General features: G+C 34.9%; 1 protein-coding gene across 1 annotated transcript in view; it reads right to left on the bottom strand.

Annotated features, from left to right (window-relative positions):
- Positions 1 to 16,392, bottom strand: part of LOC147079602 (uncharacterized) — a 222,328-nt gene that overhangs the window by 47,290 nt on the left and 158,646 nt on the right. Inside the window, exons 6-7 of the mRNA XM_085942398.1 lie at positions 9,981 to 10,152; positions 8,234 to 8,586 (exon numbers count right to left, since the gene is read on the bottom strand). Coding sequence (XP_085798524.1) covers positions 8,234 to 8,586; positions 9,981 to 10,152 — 525 coding nt within the window. The remainder of the gene's footprint in view (positions 1 to 8,233; positions 8,587 to 9,980; positions 10,153 to 16,392) is intronic.

Genomic DNA, 16,392 nt, shown 5'->3' with positions numbered 1-16,392 from the left:
ACTTACCTATTACAGATAAATCGATTGATGTTATTAGAAATTAATTTAAAACCTTACCTTTATTCATCGTAAGTAGGTATGTTTTTTCGATGTACCTGACTATTTTACAACGTTTTTATTAGCTCGTATTCTTGTTTGTCCAGTACAAATCTTGCAATCGATGTTTAACTAACTTCCCGACTAGCTAGACATTTGAAACTTTTAGAATATATCAGAACACGATGCCAATGCATTCTTTTAATACTTTTAACCATCGTTGTCATCAATTGAATTCATTTTCAGTTAATTCTGTTTTGTATGGAAAGTTATTTCAGAAAAATCCGTAAAAAGTAAAAGATTATTATTGGTTGCTAAGGAGGTGGTCCTAGCAACTAAATTATTAATATATACATGCGTTACTATGGAAATCAAAATGACATTTCAGTATTCTATATTTGTTTGTTTGTTTGTTTTTTATTTACTTCATATCAAGTACAAGTTAAAGCATATTGAGCATAACAATTCAACAGAAAATTTAAAAACTTTGTATATAAAAAGTTCTTTTAATCTTGTAATTATTAAATAATTAATTTTATTACATAATACGTTACGTATCTTGAGCGCCCACTCCATATTTTTGTTTTTACAGCGCCCCTCTATCAAAGTTTGTAGGTATATATACCAATAGAACACGCCTAGCGGCACGCTAATAAATTACATAACGACCAGCAGTTGCAGCTCGTCATTTTATTTCATCAGGGACAATATATCAATTATATTAGTACTTACAATCATTAGTGGCGAAGGGTGGAGGTAGGCTGTTAAGATCCGCCATAAATGATGCACACTAAACGTTGTCATACGTATTTGTTTTCATTGAAATAAGATTACAATTTACAGATGGTGTTGGTTAGTTTTTAAAATTCAATTAAACCCTGAGAAAACCAAGCCATAATAGATAATAGTCAAAAAATATTCGTCCACCTATAAAATATCTAAAATTTCTCAATTAAATCATACATACCGACCTTGTTTAGGAAAAAGGGCGTAACCCACGCAGAACAAATTTTACAGCATAGGCAAAAAACCTTTTTTGAATGATTTTGATTTAATATTAATAAAAAATAGGCATACATTGGGTCAGTAGCGCACCCAGGGGGGGGGGCAGGGGGCCCTGGCACCCCCCCAAAATAAAAATTATCAGAATGTAATTCACCAGCACCTTTATAGAAAAATTTCTTAGATTTTAATTTCTAACACAAAAATTTCGAAAATGTCGGGTTTTTTTAGAAACCCAATCCCTAATGGAAGTGTCAAAAAATTCTCGGTGTCCACTCGAATTCCGGAGTGGTGTACACCGAGTGCAATAGACAAAAGACCGATAAACGAGAAATTAGGATGTGTTGTGTTGAAGAGGTTTGTGCATAAGTTAAATGCAATAATACTTTTTTTTGTCCATTGTCAATTAATATTTTGGAAACTCAATATTAAAAAATCGACAATAAAAATTCGGCGTAAAGAACGACTTAAACCACCACAGTCGGCGGTGGTGTAAATCAAAATAACATTTTTTTTCGATGGAATTTGCCATAAATATTGTAGCTCTTGAGTCTAGACCAGTGCTTCTTAAACTTTTTCATACCACGGGCCCCCGAAATCAGAAAATAAAAATTCAAGGCTCACTTCCCCAAAAATTTTAGTCTTTATTGACCAACAGTACTTTATTTACCATTAATTATTATTAAACCTATTATGTATATTTTTATTTAAAATAATAAAACATTTTTATTTACTTGCTTGTAAAGCAAAAACAAAAAAAATAACTTAAAATGTATTACAGCTCAGCCTACAAACACAAATTAATGGGGAATGATCGCATATTTTTACATAAAAGATCAAAATCCGGTACAATGTTTGAAATGATATTTCGCAGGGTTGTTCCCATTGAAAGACGTGTACTGTGTTTATTTTGTATTACCAGTAATAATAAAAATGCTGTTTCGCATAGGTATGATTTGTCGCAATTAGGTCAATATAAATTTTGTATAATATTTTGTTTATCTAAAAAATTCGATCCGAGATTTTAACTGGTTTGTATCAGGTATCACATTTTTATGATTTTTATTCAAATACTTACTGAAATATTTCGCGGCTCCCTAGTAGGAGCTACAGGGTCCCCTAGGGGGCCGCGCCCCCCAGTTTGAGAAGTACTGGTCTAGACCAAGTGGGTAGCATAGCCGATATTATTTGAGTAATGGTTTAGCATGCCCCGGTATATAAGCCGTATAACTTAACTAAAACATAATATTAGTCTTACGACAAGTCGTTTTTTATTTCCTAGAATATTTTTAAGTATTTACAAAATAATTCGTATTGCATTTTTGAGATTACGTCATATAAATAGCACTTAGTAAAATTCGGTAATTCGGGGAATAATTTCAGCAACACCGATGTAAATTATTGATACGCTGTACCTAATTGGTGACGTGCTCTACTTATTTGAGTTATATTAATTAGTCTAGACTCTTAGACGCTACATAACAATGCATGCTAATCACCTCGCCAAACCTAAAATTGGCGTTAGTGTTGAAGTCACAGGCCCATATTGCTCTCTTGGTTTAAGATTAACAAAGTTTTTATTTAGCATTTGTAAATTTGTTTCTATCATTAATTTAGTGAAGTGAATTTGTGTACAAGATTAAGTGAATTTTGTGCTTTCAAATATGGCTGAAAAACGTAGGACAAGTGATATATCGAACTATTTCTTAAAAAAGCCGAAAAAAGATACTTCAAATCCAAATGGGAACACCAATGTCAACGATATTGAAGACAATTTGATTTCGGTTACAACAGTCGCAGGTCAAAATCATCAAGATCATCCCAAAGAAATTTCGTCTTCAGTCGTAATTATAAATAATTCTCACGATATCGCAATTTTCAAAAATCAAACTTTAAATAATGATGATAACTTAGATATCGTGAAAAAATTATGGAAACCTGATCCAAATTATAATTTCCCCGCAACCTGTACAGGAAATCATAACAGAAGGTTCCAATAGATATGGTTTGAAAAATTTACATGGCTTGTGTACTCTCAAGATGAAAATAATGCGTACTGTAAATATTGTGTGTTTTTCGCACCTACTAATGTTGGAAAATCTAAATCAGAAGATCCCGGACAGTTAGTTACGCTAGGATATAATAACTGGAAAAAAGCCATTGAAAAATTCAATAATCACCAAAAAACAAACTATCATAATATAACGTCTGTTATGGCTTACGAGAGGCTCCGTAACATTCGAGACGGAAAATGTCTTTCAATCGATCGGCAAATTGATTTGGGAAGTGCATCACAAGCAGAAATTAATCGAAAGCGATTAGAACCGATTATAAAAACCGTGATTTTTTGTGGTCGGCAAAATATACCGTTGAGAGGACATCGCGATTATGGAGAATTCTCATTCGAACTGGAACCAACCGTCAATGAAGGTACCTTTCGAGCATTGTTAAGAGCTCGAATAGATGGGGACGATGAACACCTCACCGAACATTTTAAACATGCCGGAAAAAACGCTACCTACGTTAGCTGGAATATACAAAATCAGATTATAAGTGCATGTAACAATATTATTTTGAACCGTTTGACAGAAAAAATTAATAAGGCGAAATGTTTTTCAATCCTTGCCGACGAAACTTGTGACATTTCGACAATGGAACAATTTTCTTTGTGTGTTAGATACATCGACGATGAAAATAACAACAAAATTTGTGAACAATTCATCCAATTTGTTCCTGTAACAAGCACCACAGGAAAAAGCTTATCTGACAAAATATTGGAAAGTTTCCATAATTTTGGTATCGATTTGTCATATTTACGTGGACAAGGTTACGACGGTGCCGCATCAATGAGCGGGAAGTTAAATGGTGTCCAATCTCATATATCCGCCATATATCCACAAGCTTTATATGTTCATTGTGCATCACACAGTTTGAATTTGGCAATTGGAAATGCTGTAGCTGTGACTGAAATAAGAAATTGTATTGGAATTATTGAAAAAGTATATAATTTCTTTAATACCCCTAAGAGACAGGCAGTCCTTGTTGAAAATATTGGTAAATATTCACCGGAAACTAAAAGACAGAAACTACGTCAAGTATGCCCAACTAGGTGGGTGGAACGGCATGAAGCCATCATGACCATGGTAGAACTATTTGATGCAGTGATTCATAGTTTAGAAACAATTACTTGTTGGGAAGATAGAGATTCGTCTTCTAACGCAAAACTTTTGAATAATGCGTTATGTGATTTTGGTTTTATATTATCATTACTGTGCTTGCAAACTATATTTGCGTACACCTTGCCATTGTCTAAAATATTGCAAAAATCAGACAGTGACCTTTTAACTGCCCTAACTTTTGTTGATGATGTTGTGTGTGAACTAAATACCGTTCGCAAAACAACAGAATCTTCATTTAAAGTTATTTATGATGAAGCGTGTGCAAAAGCTAATACTTTTAATGTTGATATAAAAAAGCCGCGAACTATATCGAAACAAACATTGAGGTGTAATGTTCCAGCTGATTCAGTAGAAGAGTATTTTAGAATAACTATATTTGTTCCATTTATTGACCAAATATTAAATCAGCTCAATGAACGTTTCATACGACATCGCACAGTAATGAAGCAGTTTTTAACTCTTCTTCCAAACGGAAAAGATGCTCTAACAGAAAGTGCATTGGAAGAATTTCGTGAGCTGTGTGAATTTTATGACCGTGATATGCCTTCGACAAATATTGCAATTTTGAACGCCGAATTGAAATTGTGGTACAAAAAGTTCGATAAATCAAATGCAGTCACTCCATGCAGAAATGTTGTTGACGCCATTTCAAAATGCGATAAAACGATTTACCCCAACATCTTTAATTTACTTAAAATATTTGGAACACTTCCCGTCACAACATGCGTCAGTGAACGATCATTTTCTACCTTACGCCTTTTAAAAACATACTTAAGGTCTACCATGACGCAGTCAAGATTAAATGGACTGGCCTTACTTTATATACACAGAGACATTAAAGTAACCACGGCCGAAGTAATTCAAGAGCTTTGCAAAAAGAAAAGAAAACTTGATTTTGTTCTATAAAGTGTCTAAATTGTAAATCTGATTGTTGTTCAAATCCTAGGTATGTACTTTTTTTTTTTTAATTGCATGAAAAATATATTTAACCTTCTTACTTGCCCCCCCCCCCCCAATATTAAATCCTGGGTGCGCCACTGCATTGGGTGCATGATGATTGTTGATTTGGTGTAATATCTTTTCGATCTACTAATAATTAAGGAAGTTATTGCAGAAAATCGTTAAAATTGAGGGTAAATGCTTTTTTCTTTAACGTTGTTACGCCCTTTTTCCTAAACACAGTCGAACCTTTGAATATTTTATAGATAGAATAATATTTTTTATCTATTATAGTTTGGTTCAGGCAGGGCTTAAAATTAAAAAAAATAACTTGGAATATTTGTAATATGCATTGTTAATCCAACGAAAACAAATAAGTATAAATGAAAAAGTGTGCCCAAATTTGTCGTTATGCCCGAAATATACCAAAACTATTATGGTTTGGGGTCTGCGGCAGGGTTTACTTGATTTTTAAAAACTAACCAATACCATTTGTAAATGGTAGTCTAAGTTCAATAAAAACAAATACCTACTAATGACTAAAAAAGTATAATCTGCACTATTTATGGTGGATCTTAACAGCCTACCTCCACTCTTCGCTACTGATAATCACTATAATCAGAATCACAGAACAGATTGTTCACTGAGTATTTATTAATTATTAATATACGATGGAGTAGGGAAAAAAAATTGACAATACAATACAATAGTCATATTGTGTACAATGCATGGCCCCCACAAGGGGGGGGGGCTGACAGGGCTCTAGCCTGGGGCCCGGGCTCAGGCGTGGCGAGCCGACCACATAAGTGAGATAAAAACAGATCACAAATTTGCTTTAATAGAAAAAAAAGTCGCCTGCGGCGCTAATTTGCTTGATAATATTAATGATTAGAACTATTTGGTTGTATGATACAAATTTTTACTATGTGCCGATACTCGACAACTCCATAATTCAAATGGATGTACTCGTACATATTAAAAATATAAAAAAATCGCTAAAAATACACCATATGGATAAGGCTACTGCAGCGCATCACACTGACTTTACCCTTAGCGATAGGTAGGGGGCCCCGCCAAACATCCTAGCCTGGGGGCCCACCTCATGATGTGGGGGCCATGGTACAACGACAATACCTACTCTTCTGCAACATCTAGGCTACGCTTTTAGGCGCTGTTGTCTACTAAATGGGAGGAGCTTGTTAGTTTATAATGGAAATGCGGTTAAAAATGGGTGGAGCATCATGTTAGTTCACAATTTTAACACGTAGCCAATAAGATGTTGCTGATGAGTATCTACATACTTTATTAGTCTACACTTCGTAGGTAGTAAGTAAGTACGAAAGTATTTATAGACCTCCTCCCAAACTATTGACAATCAAAAATCAAAATTATCTTTTACATGATATAAATAAAATACTACTAAATACGGATTTTGAAAGACCATTCATTGCTTGCATTCCTTACACACATAGATACATGAATGGAGACATCCAGATTTCTATTTGATTGCTAATTTTATCAAGTATAACTACCCCACGATGGCCGAGCGGCTAACAATACTTATAATGACACGGGTTCCGGGTTCGAATCTCAGTTTTGGCAACATTCACATGTTGTTTTCCAATGTGTGTTTGGATAATAACTCGAATAGTATCTAACATCCATTTCTCGTAGATTTAAAAAAATATATTTTAAATCTACCTACCTACACACCCGCGGTGAATAATCTGTATTATGCATTTTTTTAAATATTGTTGCTTTGTTAAACACCACAACAGGCCGTGAAGCCCAATTACTTTGGCAAAACTCCCAGGCTTGAGAAATTTACATAAAAGATAATGTAAATACTCTTTGACCTCATTGGGAACCGAACCCAGAGCTCCCGGGTGGAAGGCCAGCGCCTTAGAGCCGGGCCACACCGGGCGACTCTGGTCTCGAGACCAGTCGCGCGACTGTGGTCTCTCGGGCGATTTACTCGGGCGACTTGCAGGCGACCCAGCAGCCGATTTCCTAACTATCGTCTGGTGCCACACTAGACGATAGTTAGGAAATTGGGCTGCAGGGGCCTTATGTTAGAACTTACGAGTTGTAGTCGCCCGGTCGACATGACGTCATATGACATCATTGTGACGTACTACCGGAGTGATAATAGCATTCGAGAAAATAACGCTAGTCAATTGCTGGCGTTATTCATTGTCCCCATACACAAATAGGTGTTTCAGCGTAATAATATCTATGGTGAGCAGTGTGTTGGACGGCTTGCCTCGAGCGTGTTTTGGCTGACGTCACAATTACGTCATGTCGTCGGGTGACTTGATATCACTAGTTAGAACATAGGGCTGCAGAGAAGCAGTCAATAAATAATAATAATGAATGTACACGCAAGTTGTACAAAAAATACGTTCTCTCCAAGGGGCCGCGACTGATCGACCAGTTTGGCAGCGCTCAATATAATGGCTATATGTTTTCATACATCGCTACCGATCGCCCGACCAGAGAGACCAGAGAGACCGGGAGATCAGACCGAGCGCAATAACGAGATTTTACTGATCGCCCGACTTTATTGCTTGCGCGACTACTGAGCGACCAGCTGTGGCATGGTCCATATAACTGCATACATCGGTCTCGTCTCGGCGACCGTGTGACCCGGCTCTTACGCATAGCACCACGAGAGCCGCCAAATTTACATAATAATTTACAAGTCACATCACATACAGAATATGTAGCTTGGTCTGGACATGGTATTCAGGGCTCGAAATGGAACGGAACGCACCGGAGCGCCGTTCCGGCTCGTGAAATTTGTAAAATTATCGCTCCGTCTCGTGGAAAAAATATGTTGACCGTCTGAGCTAGATAGGCCATAGAATAGAAAATCTGACACACTTACTTTTATAAAATACACATACGATTTGATGACTATGTAAATATCTTTTTTATTTGTGGAGCGCTCCGGTTCGTAAACTTTTCCATTTCGAGCGCTGATGGTATTACAATTTTGAATAATATAATATAGGTGCTTTAGTTTCTACTAAAAATGGTGGGAAATTTGTCTGTTTTTTTAAATAAAAATGACTTACCGAGCACCCAAAAGTTTCCTTTCCTTTCAGCACCGCCTTCTCTTGGCTGCTTCACAAAGCATTCGTTCAAAGACAGATTATGCCTAATGGAGTTCTGCCAACCCTTTGTATTATTTTGAAAGTATGGAAACTTTGATGTGATGAATGCATAGATCTCACTGAGTGTCGCCTTCTTGGTCGACTGGTTCTGAATAGCCATAGCTATCAAGGCGACGTAGGAATAGGGGGGCTTGTTAGTCGCGCCGGTCTCCAGGCTCGCGAGGAGAGGATCTGATGGACTGGCGATCTTTTCGACGCAGAAGGACGACGGTGGCTGGTCTGTCACCGAAGGGATGTTGGAGTTGGACGACGCGCTGAAAAAATAATAGGCAATGCATTAGGTACGGTAGAACGGCGGGTCGGAACTAGGGATTCTAATCCCGAGCTATTTTCGATACCTATGAATCCCGGGATTGATAAACATAATCCCGAAACTTTCGGGATTGATTTTTTATCAATTTTTATGGAAAATAAAATAAAAACGAAAATATAACAGAAAAAATACTTTTAATAACAAATAACTACATTAGAAATAAACTGAGTTTGAATGAAGTTTGATTTATACCCAAGTGTAAGTTGCCGATTCATTTTATTTTTTCACATAAATTAATAAAAATGAGAAAGATTGGAAAAAAACAATGCTTCGCACTTTTAACAAAGTAATTCCACCATGATCTCATACGTTTTACGGCAGTTTCATATTTGGCTGACTAATTAGATTTATGAAGCGGAAAGGCCATAAGTACCTACACCATGATTATTTGCTTTACTACTTTAAATCTCGCTAATCCATTCATTAAGTCTTTACTATCAGAAACAGCAATCTCATATTAAATTCACATTATTATTTATATTACAATATTATTTACTCCATTAACAATAAATGTCTTAAATAATATAAATTATACTAGATTTATTTTTGACCGATTTTATCAATGTTATTTGTAAATATATTTTTTTTATATTATTAACAATGGAAATTCAAATTGTAATGCCGAAATCCCGGGATCAGAATTTTGGCTCGGGATTGGATTTCCTAGTCGGAACTATCGACAGGAACCAGGTGAAATAAGTTAGGTAAATGGAATAATACTTAATACTAGAACAACCTCATGATTAAGTGAGGGCCGTGACCAGGATGATTTGGATACCGAACAGCCTTCTAAATGATCCAAATAATTATTATGTCACGCATATCCGATAAACACTTGTGATTACGACAGCTCGCAATAGCTCTAAGTGAACACCTTTAGTTATACATGCAGACGGGGTGTTTATAGAATATAGACTCAAACGCCGGAGTGTTTGGGTATAGGAAATGTTCCCAGAAATTGCGGTATTCCGCAGTTGAATCGTCGAGTAGCCATGCGTAGTAGGTGGGGCAAATGTAGACGTGAGTAGCACTTGCTGCTTGCCCTCCTACCGCCTTAAAATTATATGATTTTTTTTCCAAATTGGAACCTTCCATAATCATTTTTCTGAGTTGAATTATTGAACTTTGTTTTAAGCGAATCGCCCATTCATGAATCCGTTTGAAGAAACATTAGGTTTCTTCGGTATGTAGGCAAATCTGAATAAAGATATTTTTGTAAGCATAGTAATTAACTATTCGGGTAGGTATGTCAGACTCAGAAAGACTTAAAGTCAGTGGGGTGAGAATGCGCTTTCGTGACCTAGTAATTAATAAGTATATTATGTAGGTACTTACCTGTTTGAACTCTCCCTATCGCGATTCTCGATTTTTGGCGCTGTCTGTATGATGGAGGTAATAGGATGTCCAAAATAGTTGGATCGGTCTTCGCCCATTTTGGGTAGCCGATTAGAGTCGTTGTTGTATACTGATGACATCGAAGGCACTGGTGTATTATAGCCTCGCGAATCTGCTCAAAATACATAAAGAACTTAGAATTACCTACTTAGTTAGAGGCCATCCATGGACCAAAACCGCATGTGGTTTAGAACCGTATGCCATACTAAACTTATGAATTCTATTCATGAAACTATATTTTCACTAAGTTTGTATGTTTAAGTGTAAGTGTATGGTATACTATAAACGGATACAATCAGATGCTTAAATTATACTTTGTGAAAATATATTTCCATGAACAGAAATCAAGTTTAGTAGTTAGAAGTTTAGTATGGCCCACGATTCTAAACGGCATACGGTTTTTGTCCATGGATGGCCTCTTAGGTATAGCATTAACGAACATTTTTGTCAAATAAACTAGGCATATTATAGCTTACCAAAATTACGAATAAAACTAATAAGTATAAAAAAAACTATTTGCAATGCCTTGCTTACACAATGACACAGGGAGACAGGTTATGCGTTGCACATGGGCGGCACGTTATAAAATTATAAAGGGTGGCTCATGAAGGAACGAATACAAATATTAAAATTTTTGTGAGCATTCATGTGGCAGTGGCACTTTTCCATGAACCAAATGATCCGGTTGCTACATTAAAGGTATCGACATATTATTTAAAAATAAATATTGAATTATAAAAGATCCTGACAACCTACTGTTGTTGTATTGTACCTAAAACAGTAACCTAATGGCAGTTTATCTCACCGGGATTTTCACAAGGGTGCCTGCAAACTTATCAGTGCCACAGACCTCCACGTACCTAAAACTACCACTGTTTAAGAGTAGATTTAGTGGAAATACTCAAATTATAATTCTTAGTAGATTGTGTAGAGCAAGGATGGCGAACCTATGGCACGCGTGCAACAAGTGGCGAGCGACATGATTTTGAATGGCAGGCGAATGTTTTATTTTGAAGAAAAAAATAACCTTTAAAAAAAATACAAAAGTTTTACAAATAATAACATAATATTAGATACAAAATAATGACGATAAACCCATGCATATTTTCTTCGGTTTTTTATATTATTTTTATGAATAATATTTACCGATCGATGCGATGCGCAAACGGAAACGACAAAATGCATAAATGACAGATCGCATTATATAAAAAATAGCAGCCAAATACTAAAATAAGCATTACTTTTATAAAATTTATATAAATATAAATAATTTTATAGGTCGGTCCTTAAAATGTTTGCATCACAAATGACATTATCGCACTAACCTCCTCAGGCGGCGGAAGAAGCCGCGCCGTGAACCTCTGATTTCGATCGATTTACAATGCTTGAGACTAATCAGGCAATTTAAAATAAAAATATTCAATCAACCTGATAAAATTTATCGGCAGTTATTCAAATACAAATAGCCGATTGTTATTTTGCCTCAAACATAATCGCTAAAAATGGAAGAAGAAAAGAAGAGTGTAATATAAAGGAAGCGTGGTTAAAATGCTTCCATTCTTTTGAACATATAAAAATTATTCAAAGAATACAAGATATACCTACAAAAGCTAAAAACACGGGGAACGATAGAAAGAATCTCAACAACTCGATTGTAATTTTTAAACTTTTTTAATAGAATTCTTAAAAAAATATTTTTTCCACATGAAAAACTGCTCGGCACGTCAGACAGTCGAAAAATAATATTTGGAAAATTTTGGCACGCGTACGTAAAAAGGTTCGCCAACCCTGGTGTAGAGTAATTTTTAAATTTTGTTTATGTATGGTCCTGAAACCCGAAAAAAATAATAAAACAAGTATTGTACGACGACATCTTCTTGGCTACGTGAAGGAAGGCGCTGTTGTCAGCTAAATGGGAGGAGCTTGTTAGTTTATAATGGAAGTGCGGTTAAAAATGGGGGGAGCATGTTAGTTCACAGTTTTAACCCGTAGCCAAGAAGATGTTGTCATAGAGTAGTACCTACATAAGTGGACGGTTTACGCATCGGTTTATAATATTGTGGGTCCCAAGTTCGAATCCTGAGTCTGACAAATACACACATTGTTTTTCAATTCAGATTATAGACCTACTAAGTTGAGCAAGTGTCTAAAATTCATTTTCCGTAAAAACAAAAACCTGTTAATACAAAACGGTCACCCTGTGGAGGCCCATATGATCGTATTATGATCGGACGTGATCTAATAAAATGCCAAAGCATTAAGAGGGGGCTCAAGAGGAGGAGATTGAAATATAATCTAGTATCAAAAGGACATCGGCGTCGTTAGGACGTTAATTTAAATCGATATTTTCGCAAAAACCACTAATCATCGGAGATTTTATTTAAAAAAAAATATATATTATTGGCATTGTCGGCCGTCTTACACATTATTATTTGATAAACAACTGCACGTGTCCGCCGATCAGAAAACAGGGCTGTCAAAATATTATATCCATTAATATTTTTAAAATGTTAATTTCGTCATAGTATTATTATTACCTAATTCAAATTGAGCGTAGGTTGATACTCAAATACTATTATAGTATGTTTATGATTTCGAGATAATAATACGATGATATATAATCCATATCAATTATTTGAAAACAATACATTTGCATGTAGGTACATGTATAATATAGTGAAAAGGTCAGATACCTGTTTAATTTTCAAGATAACATCAAAATTTGTATATACTTACCTAAATGAAGAATATTCGACATTCATGAGTGAGCACGGCTCAAAGCTATGAAAATGTGTTTTTTTCAATTTGAAAATATTTTAATTGTGTATTATTTTATTACAGATTCATAATACGTTATATAACTAATACAACATACCTACTGTTTTTTTCTATGAATAAAAAAGACTGGAAGGAACATATTGTGTCACGGCAATCAAGAAAGACCGGAAAATATGGCCAACAATGCATGATACACAAACATAAAATACACAAAATTACCTATTTAAGTTTACCGCACACGTGCAGACCACACGATATTTGTTTTCGCAAAGTCATCGCTTTCCAAAATGGCGAATTTGGTTGCCAGTTTTTATGGCGATGAATCAGTATGTTCCTTCCTGTCTTTTTTTATTCGTAGGTTTGTTTACTATGTACACCAAGAAATTTCCATTTATAAAATCCAAAATGAGTTTTGGAATATAATGCAACTAAAACTAGAAAAATTCTATCATGGGTGTTTACTTCTTGAATTAGTTGACCCCAGAAACAACAGGTCCATTCCACTACGTGAACCACAGTGGATATTATGCAGGGTCCACATTGGCAACATGTCGCCGGCAACCTCGTTAAATTTTACGATAAGTATGATAATTATCGTAAAATTTCTTAAGCCATTATGATAATTATCGTAAAATTTATCGAGGTTGTCGCGCGACATGTTACCAGTGTGGACCCGGCATTAGATGCACAAAACTTGAATAAAATATATTATAAATAAAATTTAAAAAGTACAGTATAATTAATTGCGTCGACAGCCCTGGCGTCGCCCGCCAGTCGGATGGTCTAATAAAAAAATAATGTATCTAGTGACTGTATGTTAATAATTATTTTTAGGCACTCATGATATAAATTATTTCGCCCATTGCCTTTACATGCAATAATGGTTCTACCTACCACTTGTTTCACTAGTATAAAAGTGAAGTTGCGCAGTCAATAAAAAGTCACTTTCTTTTTATAATAGGCAGACACTAAATTCTACGTTTTAAAAAATATGCATTAGAATTAAACAATACCTATTATTTTTAATACGTAGGTCCTAAACATTACAAATAAACACTATTCATTATTAATGTTTTTTGGATAGCACATGAAATAAAAATGTAGGTAGATATGCATTTCAACATCCTTCGTATGTTTAATTCTCGGACAATTTCAGGTTAAAAAGTTATTAATATATTATTAAGTTTATATTGTGGCAACCACATAATTGAAAATGTCACCATCATATTGGTTGCAATACTTTCTCCCAAATAGTTGATTAACAAATTGAATTTAGTAACATTTACGTACCTACCTATATTAGAAGATATTATTTTTTGGTCACCCCATTCTGTCTTCACGTCGACCGTGTTTATGATTTAAATTTAATTTAAAGACCATTTACATTTGACACAAGCATTGTCGGCGACCTTTGTATATTGCTAGTAGACCAACAATTCCGGACCACATATAAAAAAATCATATTTTCAATTCTCAAGGGCAATTCTGTAGAGCTTACCCTTAACACACAGTCTGATTAAAGGCGACACAAAGCCTACGCACGGCACGCCACTGACTCGTGTGAATTTACAAGCGAGCAACAGAGTCGTCGCGTGGTCTCCATATATGCTCCAACTAAAGGGCGGACATGGTTAAAAAAGAAGAAGATGGGAGAGAGGCGCACATAGAGGCAAAATTAAAAATTGCAATAGGTACATAACAACATGCAACACGTAGACTTCTATTATATTTGACCGTTTGAACTAGGTGGATTACCTAGCTATACATATAAAAAAAATATTTATTTTTATATAATACACGTAAAATTTGATAAATAATATTTAATATTTTCAAAAAGTTGTCGAGCGCTCCGTTTTATAAATGTTCTATTATGATCGCTGGCCATTTGAAAAACACACACAATTAATTTTATTTTTTACTACGTTTTTATTAGCTCGTATTCTTTTTTGTCCGGTACAGATTTTTTCTTGTGCAGTACAATTTTTTTCTTGTTTGTCCAAGACTTTTAACTAACTTACAGACTAGCTAGACATTTGAAACTTTTAGAATATATCAGAACACGACGACAATGCATTCTTTTAATACTTTTGGTCATCTTTAAGTAGAATTGGATTCATTTTCAGTTAATTCTGTTTTGTATGTTTCGGAAAAAATTCGTTAAAAGTGATATTTACTACTCACTATTATTGGTTGCTAAGTGGGTCCTAGCAACTAAATTATTAATATATATATGTGTTTTACTATGGAAATCAATATGAAATGTCAAAATGACATTTCTGTATTCTATAATATTTATTCAGTATTTCTATCAAGTACAATAAAAAGTTTTTATTAATACATAGAATAGTTTATATGATTTAACAGAAATTTTAAAAACGTAGTAATTATATAAAAAGTTCTTTTTATAACTGTAATGTAATTATTTAAACAATGCTTTCGGGAAATTATTTTGTAATTAACGTGTAATTTGCATTTGAAAATCGATTATCAAAAACACAAATTTGGGCGTTCCGTATATGCAGTACTCAACGGTCGAATCGAGGCTCGAACCACTCACATCCCCGCACCATGGGTTTGGACGCGTGATGGCGTTCGTCCCAAATAGACTACTGCGATACCTATACTTAATACTTTTTCATATAAGTAGGGGCTAGCTTAGTCCATATGGGCGAGATTCAAATACGGTCCCCAAAACTACATTGACGTAGACGAGAAAATTGCCTTCCAACTCGTGTGCGGAAACATGTACGTCGGCAGTTCGCCATAACACACTTCACCGTGAAATGTTGTATCGGAAATATGTATATGACCGTATATTAAAGACCGCCCAACCTCTTTGGGTCGTATAGTACTGACATACAATTCATGTCTAAATAAAACACGGTTCTTGTCGGTTTTGTCATAAGTAGAGTAGAGGGAGAAAATACACTTAATAAATTACATTGTTCTGGTAGGTTTTCAAATTCGTAGCAATCAATAAACAAAATTACTTTTTAAATGGCACTTTCTGACAATAGATTCGTCATAGTTTTATAAAAAAAGTTTGTATGAAAGTTACAGAAGATAAGATAGGAATACCTAGGTAATCATTCGGTTTTCTTTTTTTTTAAATCTTGTTTAAAATGAGCGGATAGCAGAATAATTCGTTTTGAATTTGGAATGGTTACCTACATATACTTACAGACATACAAGCTTGTCTGAAGAATGGGATGGGGGAGCCACTGTCGAAAACTACCCAACCAAGACTCGAAACTGGACAAAATCTGACATTCGAATGCAATTTTCAAAACTGTGTCCTATGGTAGTTTGTAGTTCCATTTTTGACCATTCTACAGATAAGTTTGTAGGTCTGTAAAAATGATATGTATCTATTATTATCTGAGAATAGAGTGTGGCTACGCTTTGCGCAAAAATCGATATTATTAAAAAAAATACATTTGTGAGGGTTCCCCATATTTTTTAGATTTTGATATACTTAATTTAATTAATCTATGACGGGTTTGGAGGACCCTTTTAAATTTTTCTGATGAATCTTACACTTTTTACTACACTGATACGCCTCTTTTCCATATTC

This window comes from Rhyacophila brunnea, unplaced genomic scaffold (genome assembly GCF_057557595.1).
Source record: "Rhyacophila brunnea isolate RB1 unplaced genomic scaffold, BYU_Rbru_1.0 scaffold_1, whole genome shotgun sequence".
Classification (NCBI taxonomy): Eukaryota; Metazoa; Arthropoda; class Insecta; order Trichoptera; family Rhyacophilidae; genus Rhyacophila; species Rhyacophila brunnea.
The sequence above is the reverse complement of the archived record's forward strand: the minus strand, read 5'-3'. Positions and strand labels throughout refer to the sequence as shown.